The sequence below is a fragment of the Macaca thibetana genome, chromosome 8 (assembly GCF_024542745.1).
Source record: "Macaca thibetana thibetana isolate TM-01 chromosome 8, ASM2454274v1, whole genome shotgun sequence".
Lineage (NCBI taxonomy): Eukaryota > Metazoa > Chordata > Mammalia > Primates > Cercopithecidae > Macaca > Macaca thibetana.
The window spans coordinates 115,739,722-115,755,182 of record NC_065585.1 but is presented as its reverse complement, the minus strand read 5'-3'; the positions used below and the strand labels follow the sequence as shown (position 1 = coordinate 115,755,182).

The window sequence follows — 15,461 nt, the reverse complement described above, 5'->3', positions numbered from 1 at the left end:
TGAAATCTCTAAATTTTAAAATATTGGAGGCTAATCCAAAGTTTTAAATAACATATGGGTCAACCAAAACATGTCTGCTAGCTAGATTTGGCCTGAGGGGCTCCGGTTTGCAACCTCTGTAAGTCAATCTCAGCATTCTTTCCTAATAGGTAAAGATTGTCTCAACTACATCTGTCCAGCCTAAATTTTTTTTTTTCCTTAAGAATTTCAGAGTAGTGAGATGCTGCTTTTGGTATAAGGAAAGGCAAATTTAATAGCTTCATTGCCCAGGTAAAACGTTGCTGGGTCATAATATGATGGTGACTCTGATTTCCTGTGGATCTGTGGTTCAGTATTATACTTATTTCCTCCAGTACCCCAGGAATTTCTTTATAACTGTATAGGTAAATATTATCCTAAGATTTGATAAAGCAAAAAAATCTTTTTTTAAAGGGTGAAGTCAGTTTCCAAAGTGTGCATCTTTGTGCATCTGATATTGTAGAAAGAAGTCCCTGGGACTTGGAGTCAGAGGACCAGGATTTGAGTGTTAATGCTGCCATTTACTAGTTACTTTACCTTGAGTAAATTACTGACCCTCTCTGAGTGGGCCTCCGATTTCTCATTATTCCTGTCCCTATTATCTCATCAAGTTAATGTCAGAAAGCACTAAAAATTGCAAGGTACTCTGTTAAATGTCTGCTTTCTTTCCCTTGTAATTCCGCAAAAATTACGAATTTATATATTTATCAACTTATAATAAATATCAAATTGTGATATTTATCAAATTTATGTATTTATCAACTTTCTGTGTCAAGATCTTTAGGTGAAGAACAGCTTTCTGTGGGATCTATCAACTTCTTGAAACAGACCAATATCCAGAAAAATACTAATACCAGAGATACAAGTAAAAAAACAAAAGACCAGCTCATCATTGTGAGTAAATGCAAAACAAAGCTTCTCCTATCTAGCCCTTTACAGAAAAACCCCTGTATTAGACAGTTCAGAACTTGGTATTTTCAATGGCATTAAGCAATGTTTTATGTGACAGAATGGGAGTTATAGGTGGTGACACTGAATATTCTTGAATTTATCTGTGCTTTTCCTGAACTTTATTTTTTGTCAATTCTTGTCAAATAATTTCAATATTAAGAATAATTTAATATTCTTAGCCACTTAAGGAAAAATATTGTATAATTAATACAGAAGTCCTAAAATTTTTGCTCTTCTCTTTGAAAGAAGGCTTTTTCAGGTCTTTAAGAGTTTCATTAGGCCGGGTGCGGTGGCTCAAGCCTGTAATTCCAGCACTTTGAGAGGCCGAGACGGGCGGATCACGAGGTCAGGAGATCGAGACCATCCTGGCGAACACGGTGAAACCCCATCTCTACTAAAAAATTACAAAAAAAACCTAGCCGGGCGAGGTGGCGGGCGCCTGTAGTCCCAGCTGCTCGGGAGGCTGAGGCAGGAGAATGGTGTAAACCCGGGAGGCGGAGCTTGCAGTGAGCTGAGATCCGGCCACTGCACTCCAGCCTGGGCGACAGAGCGAGACTCCGTCTCAAAAAAAAAAAAAAAAAAAAAGTTTCATTAAAAAGTTCTGTTGTTCGTTTTAGCTATAATTTCCACAGTTTAGTCTTATTGCTTCTTAGAACCATGGGTCTAGTAAGGAATCTTGTAAAAATAAAAGAATCTTTGGTTTTTACACTGTGCATTCAAATAAACAATTCCCTTCCATCAATTTATTGCATTTTTAGGTCTCTTCTACCCCGCCGCCCCGGCCAAAGAGATGGAGTCTCACCATGTTGCCCAGGCTGGTCACTAACTCCTTGGCTGAAGTGATCCACCCACCTCAGCCTCCCAAAGTGCCGGGATTATAGGCATGAGCCACTGTGCCCGGCATGATCTCATTTCATTTTGTTTTGGGGCAGGGAAGGAGGATATAGTAACCAGACTTTCATTTAGTTTTTCTCTTGTGTCAGCAGAAAAAAAAAAATTAGGTGAAATTTGAATGAATGGTTATAGGTACGTAATTTAGAGCTATTTGTGCTATATTTAAGTGGGCTTCTTTTTATACCCCCCAATTATAGGACGCTGGTCAGAAACATTTTGGGGCTACTGTGTGCAAGTCTTGTGGTATGATATATACTGCTTCCAACCCTGAAGATGAAATGCAGCATGTACAGCATCACCACAGGTTTCTGGAAGGAATCAAATATGTGGTGAGCCAAAAGATAGTCTTTCAGTTTGCTCTAGAAGTAAAACTGCTTTAAAAAAGACATTTCTTTTCCACCATCCAGCCTGAAAAGTTAACTTTTAATGATGATGTTTCAAGATTATCTTCTCAATATAAGATAAATATTTTGTAAACACTGCATTCTGAGCAGAGCTGAACAGTCAAGATATACAAAATTCAAAGACCTGAAGAGATACCCTCTTCCCACTATAGTGTTGTCTTTATGGATAGCCTTAGAAAAAATAGCCTTTCCATGACTTCTACAGGTTTTTTCTGAGAGGTGAGGTCCCACCCATTCATTAAACACCTTTCAAGTCCCAACACATCCTATCATTGGCCCTATCTTTATGATTGTACCTGCTACTCATTCCTTTTCCCCTATTTTTATTGCCATAGTTAATACCTTCACAATGTTTTTAGCCTGTTTATTGAAACAGCTTGCTTTCTGGGTTCCCATAGTGCTACCAGAAATAATGTTTTAAAACATAAGTCTAGGCTGGGCGCGGTGACTCACACCTGTAATCCCAGCATTTTGGGAGGCTGAGGTGGGTGGTTCACCTGAGGTGAGGAGTTTGAGACCAGCCTGCCCAACATGGCGAAACCCCGTTTCTACTAAAAATACAAAAAATTAGCCCGGCGTGGTGGCAGCCGCCTGTAATCCCAGCTACTCAGGAGACTGAGGCAGGAGAATCGCTTGAACCCAGGAGGCGGAGGTTGCCGTGAGCCGAGATTGCGCCATTGCACTCTAGCCTGGGTGACGAGCTAAACTCTATCTCAAAAAAAAAAAAAAAAAAGCCACAAATAAAACATAAGTCTAGTATAATTCTACATACTTCTAGAAAGAAAAAGTTCCCACCAGCAGTTTGGTGCTCTTTAATCTGGCCTTAACCTTTTCTATATATGTGCATATAAAATATATACAAAAGAGAAAGTATATATGTGTATAATTTAAATTCTTGCCCTCTCTGATATCTCTACATCAGCCAGAAAGTTCTAAAACATAGGTTCTGACATTGTCTGCTTCACACTTGGCAGCTTTCTGTTGCACTAGGGAATAAAACCGAGACTCCTTACCTTGGCCAGCAGATCTCTTCAAATCTGGCCCCTGCTCACCTTGTCGCATGATACATTCCCTCTCCAGCTCTAAGCTCCTGCCGCTGGAATAAGCCACATTCTCTGATGAAGCCAGACTATACTATATTGGATTTCTTTCTTTAATTTGTGGAAACATACTGGACATGTTATCCTTTATATATTTTGTATATTATTCCTGTGTTACAAATACATTCTCCCTGTCCCTTTTTTTAAGGTTTGAATTTATATTTTTGATATAGTAATACTTTCACATGATTCGAAATTCACAGAATGCAAAAGTATATCCAGTGAAGTGTTTCTCCATACCCCTTCCAGAAACCTTGTTCCCCTATCTATAGGCATCCAGCATTCACAGGTTCATCTATATATCTTTCAGAGATATTTTCTGCATATACAAGCAAATACCATTACTTGGATTTTCTTTAACCTTTTTATGGTGTATATTGCTACAAAGAAAACAAAATTTTTATTTAGCTAATTTGTGACCTTTGGTTTCTTAAGTCAGGAACATCATCTCAGTCCCAAAATTAGTAAGAAGTTTTTCCTACATTTAAAAAAAATACATAGCTATAAATTTTATATTTAGACCTTTAATCCACTGGAAGTTTTTCAAGACATAGTGTCAGAGATGGATCTTAACTTTGTATTTTTCCTAAAGGACTGCAAAGTGTGCCAGCATTATTGTTTGACTGGTTTATCTTCCACATTGATTAGCAATGCCACCTTTAATGCATACTAAATTCCCACATATAAATGGGCTTGTTATTGGACACTTATGCACCATCCATTATTTCCTGGCCAGTGCCATACTTTTACAAACGTAGCTCCATACTGTATTTGGATGTATAGTTAGGTAAGTTCCCTTTCATCCTTCTCTGTAAAAAATGTCTTGACTTTTTCTGCACATTTACTCTTTCAAATTAAAAAAGGAGCCTATCACATTCCCCCCAAATAAAAAACCTATTCTAATTTTTATTGAAAGTAGTCAAACTAATGCCATTTATTTCTAGGGAAAAAAAATCTTAGTATAACTTAGAAACTTAGTATAGTACATACTATAATATAAACTTAGTATATACTATAATATAAACCTAGTGTATACTTAGAAACTTAGTATACCTCTGATTGATTCATATCTTTGATGTCTTTCAGGAACATTTTATAGTTTTGTCAATGTGGATCTTATTAAATTTATTTCTAATATTTCAACCTCATTTTTTCCAGTCAGTTACACCACATTTTTTTTTGCCATTCTCTACACCTGTGCTTATTCAGTTAGTTGCCTTAGCCTGAAGGCAAGTTAACCACTTTCCCCATTATGCTCATTGACATCTTACCAAGGTTTTTAAACCCTTTTCAAGTACCATAATACTTTAGTATCATTCAAACACTAGGGCCACATGCCAAAGCACTATGCTGGGGATTGAGATTAAAATAGTTATAAGACTGTGCCCTTCCATGGTCTTGTTAAACATAAGGGACAAACATATAAGGACTTTTATTTAGCCTTTTCTTGGAATTTGGCTTATTCTTCTACCCCTCCCCTACCTGCCCGCTCGTCTCAAACTCCTGACCTCGAGTGATCCACCCGCCTCAGCCCTCCCAAAGTGCTAGGATTACAGGTGTGAGCCACCGCACCGTTACCTCTTTACCTTGCTTTATAATCATATACATGTCTCCAGATAGGATATAAGCTTGTTGAGGCCAGGTACCTGTTTTAGGCATCTTTTATGTCTCTTCCCACATTACTTTTAGTTGGATTTCGTCTTTTTTAAATATCTGTTACTGTTTAGCCTTTTGTCTTCTGCACATCAAATTATTTAGTGTTGGTTTTTTTCTCTTCACAAATTAAACTGTGACCTTTTTTTCCTTTGGCAGGGTTGGAAGAAAGAACGTGTAGTAGCAGAGTTTTGGGATGGGAAAATTGTGTTGGTTCTGCCACATGATCCAAGCTTCGCTATCAAAAAGGTATGGAACATTATCTTTTTAACTCGCATTTCCCCACCCCCAAGAAATCAACCTATGTTGAAGTGCACACTGCCTTTGCTGACATAATTCACTTGGGTACCTGCTTAATGATTACTTTCGTAGCAATTTATACAAAACTAAGAATTGTAGGACAAAGGAGTAAAGAAGGCAGATAAGGCTCCACAGCTTATCTTTTATGTTCATCTTTCCCTTGTGAAAGATAAACTAAGCTTTCAGTTTGAGAAATTAATGGCCCCAGGGTCTATTTCTTATATTGGTGTTGCCTGTGTTTCTGAGGTTGGATGTCTAGCCACCGTGAATAATGAATAAAGCTAAAACAAATCTGTTTTAATGCTTTCTATTCCTTATCCCTCCCAGGTGTCTGAATTTCTACTGAAAGTGATCTTTAAAATAGGTTCTTAAAACCTTGTTTCCACAGTAGCAGCTACATGCATCAATACTGAAATAATTTTGGAGGTGTGTCAATTTAAGAAATAGAAATTAAAGACACTAAAGTAACAGTAATCATACATTTTGTGTATATAAATATGTATAGTTTCTATTGTACTTTTTAAAACATTCACCTGTCTTGGTTTTTAAAATCATTAGGTAGAAGATGTCCAAGAACTTGTTGATAATGAATTGGGCTTCCAGCAAGTTGTTCCTAAGTGTCCAAACAAAATAAAAACTTTTCTTTTTATATCTGATGAAAAGAGAGTAGTTGGGTGTTTAATTGCAGAACCCATCAAACAGGTATGGTATATTTATTTTAAATTATTGGCATAATTTGCGGGCAAAATAAAGAGAAAAGTTGGGAGAAGTCTCAGCATTTAAGATTGCTACCATTAATGACATTCTGCTGGAATATCTTGACCTTGTGGATAATTGAAGTTATTTATTTCCATTAATATTTGGAATTTTGCTTTATGTAAACAGGACAGGTAAGCCAGTCTTATGTTCATGTAATCATTTCCACAGCTGGACTATAAAGTATATTGATTTTAAGTAAGCAGATCTATAAACCGAAGTTTTTAAACATGTGGCTTAGTGAAGGTTAATATTTTTGGCAAAATAGTCATTATCCCTTAATTAGAATCTAATTTGGGTACTAATTAGCAATGTTCTAGAAGACATAGTTTCTCCTTGTGTTATTAGAAGTTGGAGAGAAAAGCAGCTTGTTTGTATTTTTGCCAGTATAAGTGATCAGTTTGGCCTTTCCCTTCTCCCTCAGCTTTATTAAGGTATAACTCACAAATAAAAATTGCAAATATTTATAGTGTACAATGTGATATTTTGATATAGGTATACATTGTAAAATGACTAAGTCAAGCTAATATATCTTTCACCTCACATACTTATCAACTTACTGTGATGAAAACATTTAGATCTACTCCCCTTGCAATTTTCATTTTCTTCGTTTTCTTTCTTTCTTTTTTTGAGACGGAGTCTTGCTCTGTTGCGCAGGCTGGAGTGCAGTGGTGCGATCTCGGCTCACCACAACCTCTGCCTCCTAGGTTCAGGCTATTCTCCTGCCTCGGCCTCCCAAGTAGCTGGGACTACAGCTGCGTGCCACCATGCCTGGCTAATTTTTGTATTTTTAGTAGTAACGGGGTTTCCTATGTTGTCCAGGCTGATCTTGAACTCCTGACCTCGTGATCTGCCCGCCTCGGCCTCCCAAATTGCTGGGATTACAGGCATGAGCCACCGTGCCCGGCTTCTAGCAATTTTCAAGTATACATTAGCTATAGTCATGCCGTACAATAGATCTGCAGAATTTATCCTAACTTAAACTTTGTACCCTTTACCAACGTTTCCCCATTTCTCCTATCTCTCACTCCCCCAGCCTCTGGCAACCACCATTCTACTCTGCTTCTATGAAGTCAACTTCTTTAGATTACCTGTGGGAGATGTTGCACTATTTTTCTTTTTTGCTTGGCTGATTTCACTTAACATAATGTCCTCCAGGTTCATTCACGTTGTTGCAAACATCAGGATTGCCTTTTTAAAGGCTGAATAGTATTCCACGTGTATATGTACCACATTTTCTTTATTTATTCATCCATTGATGGACACTTACGTTGATTACATATCTTGGCTACGAATAATGCTGCCTTGAACATGAGAGTACAGATTTCTATTCAACATACTTTTTCAGTTCCTTTGGATATACACTCAGGAGTGGGATTGCTGCATATGGTGATTGTATTTTTATAGTACTCATCCTGACAGGTGTGAGGTGATCTTGTTTTAATTTGCATTTCCTTCATGAATAGTAATGTTGAATGAGCATTTTTCATATGCCTGTTCCTGATTTGTATGTCTTTTGAGAAATATCTATTCTGGTTCTTTGTCCATTTTTTAATCCGAGTATTTGTTTTCTTGCTATAGAGTTATTTATATATTTTGGCTATTATCCACTATTGTATATGCAAAATTTTTTTCCAATCAATCAGTAGGTTGGTTGGTTTGTGTTTATCCACTCTGCTATGCAGAAACTTCAGTTTGATTTTACATTTCTTTCTTTTATTGCCCACACTTTGGGAGTCATAGCCAGAAAATTATTGCCCAGACCTATGTCAAGCTTTTTTCTCATTTTTTTTCTTATAGTTTTACAGCTTCAGGTCCGTCATTTTAAGTCCTCAATCCATTTTGAGTTGATTTTTGTATGTGGTTTGAGATAAGGCTCCAATTTTATTCTTATTTTGTGCATATTCATTTTTCCCAACATCATTTATTGAAGAGACTGTGTCCTTGCCCCATTGTTTGTTCTTGATGTGTTTGTCAGATACCAGTTGACTCTAAATGCCTGGATTTATTTTATCTGTTCTGTTCCTTTAGTTGCTTTGTTTTGTTTTAATGCCAGTAGGAGTGCAGTGCCCCTCAGCTTTACTCTTTGGTCTAGATTGCTTTGGCCGTTTGGAATCGCTTATGGTTCCATAGGATTTTAGGACTTTTTTATATTTTTGTGGCAAATGCCATTGGAATTTTGATAGGGATTGCATTGTATTTGTAGATTGCTTTGGGTAGTATTGACATTTTAACAATATTAATTCTTCCAAGCCATGAACACTGGGTATCCTTCCATTTATGTGAATATTCTTCAGCTTCTTTCATCAGTGTTTTCCGGTGTTCAGTGTATGGATCTTTCACCTCCTCGGTTAAATTTATTCATAAGTGGGTTTTTTTTATGCTATTGTAAATGGATTGTCTTCTTGATTTCTTTTTTAGATAGTTTGTAGTTCATTGTTCCTATATAGAAAAGGTACTTTTGTATGTTGATTCTGTATCCTGCGCCTTTTCTGAATTTAATAGTTTTTTTGGTGGAGTCTTTAGAGTTTTCTGTGCATAAGTTCATATCATGTGCAAACAGATGATTTAACTTCTTCCTTTAAATTTGAATGCCTTTCTTTTTTCTTCCTAATTGCTCTGGTGAGGAATTCTAGAACTATGTAGAATAGAAATGATGAGAGTTAGCATCCTTGTCTTATTCCTGATCTAAGAGGAAAAGCTTTCAATTTTTCATTGCTGAGTATGATGTTAGTTGTGGGCTTGTGATATATGGCCTTTAGTATACTGAGGTACATTCCTTCTGTGTCTAATTTGTTGGGAGTTCTTATCATGAAAGGATGTCAGATGCCTTTTCTGTATTGAGATGATCATATAGTTTTGTTCTTCATTCTGTTAATATGGTGTAACACATTGATGTGCGTGTATTGAGCCATCCTTGCATCCAGGGATAAAGTCCACTGGATCATTGTGTACTATTCTTTTAATGTGTCAGTTTGCATCTGTTTATCAGGAATATTGGCCGGTCTTGTAGTGTCCTTTTCTGGCTTTGGTATCAGGTTAATTCTGGCCTTGTAAAATGACTTTGGGGGTATTCTTCCTCTTCAGTTTTTTGGAAGAGTTTGAGGATTAGTATTCTTTAAATGTCTGGTAGAATTTAGCAGTGACGTCATTACAGATGGGCCTTCTTATGATGCAAGTTGTTGTTTTTTTTTTTTAACTAATTGAATCTCCTTTCTATTGGTTTAGATTTTCTGTTTCTTCATGATTTGGTGTAGGCAGGTTGTATGCCTCTCGGAATTTGTTTCCTATAGGTTACTTGATTTGTTGGTATATAATTATCCATAGTCTCTTACGATCCTTTGTACTTCTGTGATAATCAGTTGTAATAGCTCCTCTTTTTGTTTGTGATTCTGTTTAGTTGAGTCTTCTTTTTTCTTCTTCTAGCTAAAGGTTTGTCAATTTTATTATCTTTCAAAAAACCAATTCTTCATTTTGTTGATCTTTTCTATTTTTCGAGTCCCCATTTAATTTATCTCTACTATCTTTATTTTCTTCCTTCTACTAACTTTGGGCTTTATTCTTTTTCTAATTCTTTGAGGTGTAACGTTAGGTTACTTGAGATCTTTCTTCTTTTTTATGTAGAACTGCTTTTGCTGCATTCCATAGGTTTTGGTATGCTGTGTTTCCATTTTCATTTGTCTCAAGAAATTTGTCAATTTCCCTTTTAATTTCTTTGATCTGTTGGTTGTTCAGGAGCATGTGGTTTAATTTTCACATATTTGTCAGTTTTCCACTTTTCCTCCTGTCATTGATCTATAATTTTATACTGTATGAATGTTCTGTGTGCACTTGAAAAGAATGTGCATTCATTCTGCTGCTATTGGATGGAATACTATGTGTGTTTCTGTTAGGTCCATTAGGTCTGAAGTGTAGTTCAGTGTTTACTGGCTGAACTCAGTGGCTTACAGCTATAATCCCAACACTTTGGGAGGCTGAGGCAGGAGGATAGCTTGAGGCTAGAAGTTCAAGAACAGTCTGGGCAACATAGTGAGACCCTGTCTTTACAAAAATTTGCCAGGCATGGTAGTGCATGCTTATAGTCACAGGTACTTGGGAGGCTGAGGCAGGAAGATCACCTGAGCCCAGGTGTTCAAGGCTGCAGTGTGCTGTGATCGCACCAGTGCACTCCAGTCAGGGCAATAGTGAGACCCTGTCTCTTAAGAAAGAAAAAAAATGTTCAGCATTTCCTTATCTATTTTCTGTCTGGATGATGTATCCATTGTTGAAAGTGGGATCTTGAAGTCCTCTTCAATTTTGTATTCCTATCTATTTCTCCTTTCAGAATCCTAAATATATATTTAGGTGCTCCAATGTTAGGCGCATATATATTTACAACTGTTTTAATGAATTGACCTTTTTATTATATAATTACCTTCTTTGTCTCTTTTGATGGTTTTTGACTTGAAATCTGTTTTTTATGATGTAAGTGTAGGTACTTCCTGTTGTCTTTCGGTTTCCATTTGCATGGAGTATGTTTTTCTGACCCTTCACTTGCCGTCTGTGTGAATCTTTTGTAGGCAATATTTAGTTGAGTCTTGTGTTTTTATCCATTTAGCCACTCTGTGTGTCTTTTGATTGTCAAATGTATTCTATTTACATTTAAAGTAATTATTGATAAATAAGGATTTACTATTGCCATTTTGTTTTGTTTTCTGGTTGTTTTATATATATTCCTTTCTTCCTCTCTTGCTGTCTTCCTTGGGATTTGATGATTTTCTGTAGTGGTATGCTTTGATTTCTTTATCTTTTATGTATCTACTATAGGTTTTCGCTTTTTGGTCATGAGGCTTACATAAAATATCCTTTAATATAGCAGTCTATTTTAAGCTGATAACAATTTATATCACCTACAAAAGCTCTGTACTTTTTCTCCCTTCAACATTACTAATTTTACAGTTTACATCTTTTTATGTTGTGTATTTATTTAAAAGGCCTTTTCCTTCTTTGATCTCAAAGAAGTAGACTCTTATGTCCTGATAATAGGCAAGATGTAGCCAACTATTCTCTTCTACTCTCAGGTCAGAAACAATGTTTTGTTTTTGGTAATTAAAAACTAAATACACACCTGTCAGAAGAGGTAACAGTATGTAAAAAATTGAGACAATACCAAATGCTAGTGAGGATATGGAGAAACTAGATCTCTCACACATTGTCGGTAGGAATGTAAAATATTACAGCCACTCTGGAAAAAGTTTTGAAGTTTCTTTAAAAACTAAACAGGCTGAGCGCAGTGGCTCACACCTGTAATCCTAGCACTTAGGCTGAGGCAGGCGGATCACCTGAGGTCAGGAGTTCGAGATCAGCCTGACCAACATGGCGAAACCCCACCTCTACTAAAAATACAAAAATTAACTGGGTGTGGTGGTGCATGCTTGTAATCCCAGCTATTCGGGAGGCTGAGGCAGGAGAATCACTTGAACCCAGGAGGTGGAGGGTTGCAGTGAGCAAGATTGTGCCACTGCACTCCAGCCTGGGCAACAGTGAGACTTTGTCTCTTTAAAAAATAATAATAATAAAAAAACTAAACATGTATTTACCATATGATCCAGCCAAAACAAAGGAAAACTGATGTACACACAAAAACCTGTACAAGAATGTTAATAGCGGCCTTATTTGTAATAGCCAAAACCTGGTAACAACCAAAGTGTCCTTAAATGCTTTAAGTGAATGATAAGCTATGATACATCCATATGATGGAATACTACTTAGCGATATAAGGAACAAAGAATTGATACCCTTAACAACTTGGATGAGTCTCAGGGGCATTATGCTGAGTGGAAAAAAGCTAATCTTAAAAGGTCATATGGTGTGTGATTTCATTTATATAATATATAACATTCTCATAGCCATGGAGAATAAATTGGTGGTTGTCAGGGATTGAGGTTGGGAGACGGGGTAGTGTGGATGTGACTATAATGAGCAAGAAGATCTTTGTGGTGACTCAATAGTTCTGTATTTGATTGTGATGGTAGTTAAATGAATATACAGGTATGATTAAGTGTCCTGAAACTATACACACACATTTTACCAATGGTAATTTCATAGTTTTGGTATTATACCAGTTATGGAAGATGTAATCATTGGGGAAAACTCAGGAAAGGACACATGGTCCTCTGTAGTGGTTTTTTCAACTTCTCATGAATCTATTTCAAAATAAAAATGTTTTTTAAGAAACTTGCAATGCCAACCAAATTTCATAGTTAATAGATATAAATCTTTAGTGTTACTGGTTTCTTTAGGTGGTCATATATACATTTTAGGATGGAGAGAATGCTAGAGGTTGATATACTTTATTGAAAGGAAGAGTCTAATGTCTACAATTGTTTTAATTAAAGAGGAAAGTTTCATAATGCTATGGGACGCACTAGAATGTGTGAATGTCTCAACACCATTAGTTTTTTTTAAAGCATTGTGTGACTAAATGGATAAGAATTTAAGAAATAGAAAATATTTTTAACATATTTGGTGGAGATATAAGTTAAATTTTTGATACTTGTTTTATTTAAGGAATATTTTTTTAAAAGCAGTGTGAACTCATCTGTGTTGTTAGCTATAGATGCTTCTATATATCATTGCAGGCCTTTCGTGTCCTGTCTGAACCAGCTGGTCCAGGATCCCCAACCTCTACAGAATGTTCTAGGGCTTGGCAATGTTCAGATGTACCAGAATCTGCAGTCTGTGGGATAAGTAGAATCTGGGTTTTCAGACTGAAGAGAAGAAAGCGCATTGCAAGACGACTGGTTGATACCCTCAGGTAAGAAATAAAATGGATCTAGATCCAGAACCTTAGGTTCATAGCTTTCCCAGTACCTCTCGGCTTCTGAGCTAAAGAGAAGGATATTGGTAAGATACTTCTGTATAAATACTATCAAAGTCAGACTAAGGAAGGTATTGGCACTAGAAAAACCATACTAGATGTACTCAGTCTAGGGCACAATATTCCAGGTCTGAAACATACTAGCCCACTGCTTTTCAAACTACCTGTGCTAAAGGACTAGTTTAATTTGTCACAGATCAACACTAATAAAATAAAAATGGATTGCTAGAAAAAAATAGAAAAAACAAAAATACAATCTCAAATTGTTATTAGACTTAGCAGATGTGAAATTATGCTTCAATAAATCTATACAAAGTAAAGGTTTGAAAAATTACAGAAGCTGTACATGTTCATTGACAGTGACTAGATAATGAAGACTTGCTATAACTCATAAGCATAACTTAAAAAGTGGATTTGCGAGACAGGCCATAGAACGAGAGAAAATAGTTGCAAATCATTTGTCTAAGGAGGGTCTAATACCCATAAAATTCTTAGAACACAATAAAAAGACAACCCAATTTAAAAATGGACAAAGAATTTCAGTAGATATTTCTTCAAAGATGAATTGCAAATGGTTAATTCAACATAACAAGATGCTCAACATCTTTATCAGAGAAATCACAAAACCATAGTGAGGTCCCACTTTATACCCAGTAGGATGACTGTAATCAAAAAACAGACAAGTGTCCGTGAGGATGTAGAGGAAACTGAAACTCTTGTACATTGCTGGTAGGAATGTAAACTGGTACAGTTGGTGTGGAATACAATCTGATGGTTTCTCAGAGTTAAACTGTTATGTGACCTAGCAATTTGACTCCTAGGTTATATATTCAAGAAAAGAAAACATGTCCACTCAAAACCTTGTACATGAAGGTTCATAGCAGGATTATTTATAAAGGCCAAAAAAGTATAATCCAATCTGTGATTAATGGATAAATATGGTATATTGATACAATAATAACAATGGGATGTTATTCAGCCATAAAGGAAATTCTGTCACACGCTGCATCATGGAGGAACCTTGAAAACATTATGCTAATTGAAATAAGTCAGTTGCAGAAGATCGCACATTGTGTGATTACATTTATATAAAATGTCCATAAGAGGCAGGCAGATCCAGAGGCAGAAAGTAGATGTGCAGTTTCCAGGGACTGAGGAAAGATGGAGAGCAACTAATGAGTGCTGGGTTTGGGATAATAAAAATGTTCTAGAATTAGATAGTGGTGGTGATTGGACAATATTTGTTAATATACACAAAACCACTCAGTTGTACACTTCTAAAGGGTGAGTCTTACGGTATATGAGTATATATATCTCAACCAAAAAAATTAGTCTCCATTTTTAATTCCCATGTACACACTTTGAACTAACACTATGTATTGCTGTTTAAAGTTTCCAATGTCGCAAAAAAACTTGTTTGCTAATTTACCTAATCTAGCTAGGTTATGTGGATGAATTTCACAACACTTACTCTCTCAATTTCTACACATATTTCATTGTCTAGATAATAGGTTACAAACCAATAAGCACACTTTGACCAAACCAGAGACCACACTTTGGAATACTGTTATTCAAGCCTTTTGCATTCTATGCCACTTTTAAAAAATAAATACCAACACCATTATGGGGACCCAATCTTGGGCCATAAATCCTAGTCAATTACACATACTTACAAAAGGGATCAGTAGGAAAAATTGATATCTTAAAGATTTTTGATTAGTTATGAAATACTTTTCTATGTTTTATATTAGATATATAAATTTGGTATGAGGAATACCAGTATCTAACCTAGTTCTACCATATTATGTATTTAATTATAGTATTTAATATATTAGAAGCTTATGTCTTCTAATTGAATCAAATTCTAATTTTTTATTCTGAAATAATTTCAAGCTTACAAAAGAGCAGCAAGAGTAGTAAGAAGCCTTTGTCAAGACCTAGTAAGTTCAACGTTTACCTCATTTGCTTTACCATTCTATGTTTAGATAAACTTCCTGAATTATTTTGTTACATATATTACGCTCCTTTACCCCTTCATGCATTGGTGTGTTTTTCTTAAGAACAAGAATATTCTCTTATATAACCATGATACAATTATCAAATTTGGGAAATTTAATATTGATACAATGCTTTTATCTGACAGTCCATATTTCACTTTTGTCTGTTGTCTCAAATGTCCTTCATGGCTTTTTTTTTTTTTTTTCTGCCCAGTATCACATACTGCATTTAGTGTCTTTAATCTTCATCTTCCCTAATCTGGAACAGTTTCTCAGTCTTTTGACATTGAAGAATTTGAAGAGTGCAAGCCAGTTATTTTATAGAATATCCCTCAATTTTGATTAATTCTGTTTTTTTCTTTCACAAACAAGTTGTGGGAGATGTTGAATTCTTTTAACCACTTCCTTATTACTTTTAATCCTAAGGTAAGCAAGATCAAGGAGAGTTGTAGTCAAAATGCAGATTAGTTTTTCCCTTCTTAAAGCTCTCAGTGGATGTCTTCGTTGAAAAAAGTATATAGGCTGGGCA

The 15,461-nt window shown here is 35.9% G+C and overlaps 3 protein-coding genes across 8 annotated transcripts in view; 1 reads left to right on the top strand and 2 right to left on the bottom strand.

Annotated features, from left to right (window-relative positions):
- Window positions 1-15,461, bottom strand: part of CCDC25 (coiled-coil domain containing 25) — a 614,024-nt gene that overhangs the window by 53,529 nt on the left and 545,034 nt on the right. The window lies entirely within an intron of this gene.
- LOC126961761 (lymphokine-activated killer T-cell-originated protein kinase) overlaps window positions 1-15,461 on the bottom strand; it is a 394,985-nt gene that overhangs the window by 192,667 nt on the left and 186,857 nt on the right. The gene's annotated exons all lie outside the window — the stretch shown is intronic.
- The window catches only part of ESCO2 (establishment of sister chromatid cohesion N-acetyltransferase 2), a 30,663-nt gene that overhangs the window by 12,609 nt on the left and 2,593 nt on the right, over window positions 1-15,461 (top strand). For 2 of the 3 annotated variants that reach the window (XM_050802486.1, XM_050802484.1), the window contains exons 6-10: window positions 795-912; window positions 2,061-2,192; window positions 5,180-5,269; window positions 5,879-6,022; window positions 12,697-12,872. In XM_050802486.1, coding sequence (XP_050658443.1) covers window positions 795-912; window positions 2,061-2,192; window positions 5,180-5,269; window positions 5,879-6,022; window positions 12,697-12,872 — 660 coding nt within the window. Of the gene's footprint in view, window positions 1-794; window positions 913-2,060; window positions 2,193-5,179; window positions 5,270-5,878; window positions 6,023-12,696; window positions 12,873-14,828; window positions 14,876-15,461 lie in introns of all 3 variants that reach the window. The other variant, XM_050802487.1, reaches the window with a different exon arrangement.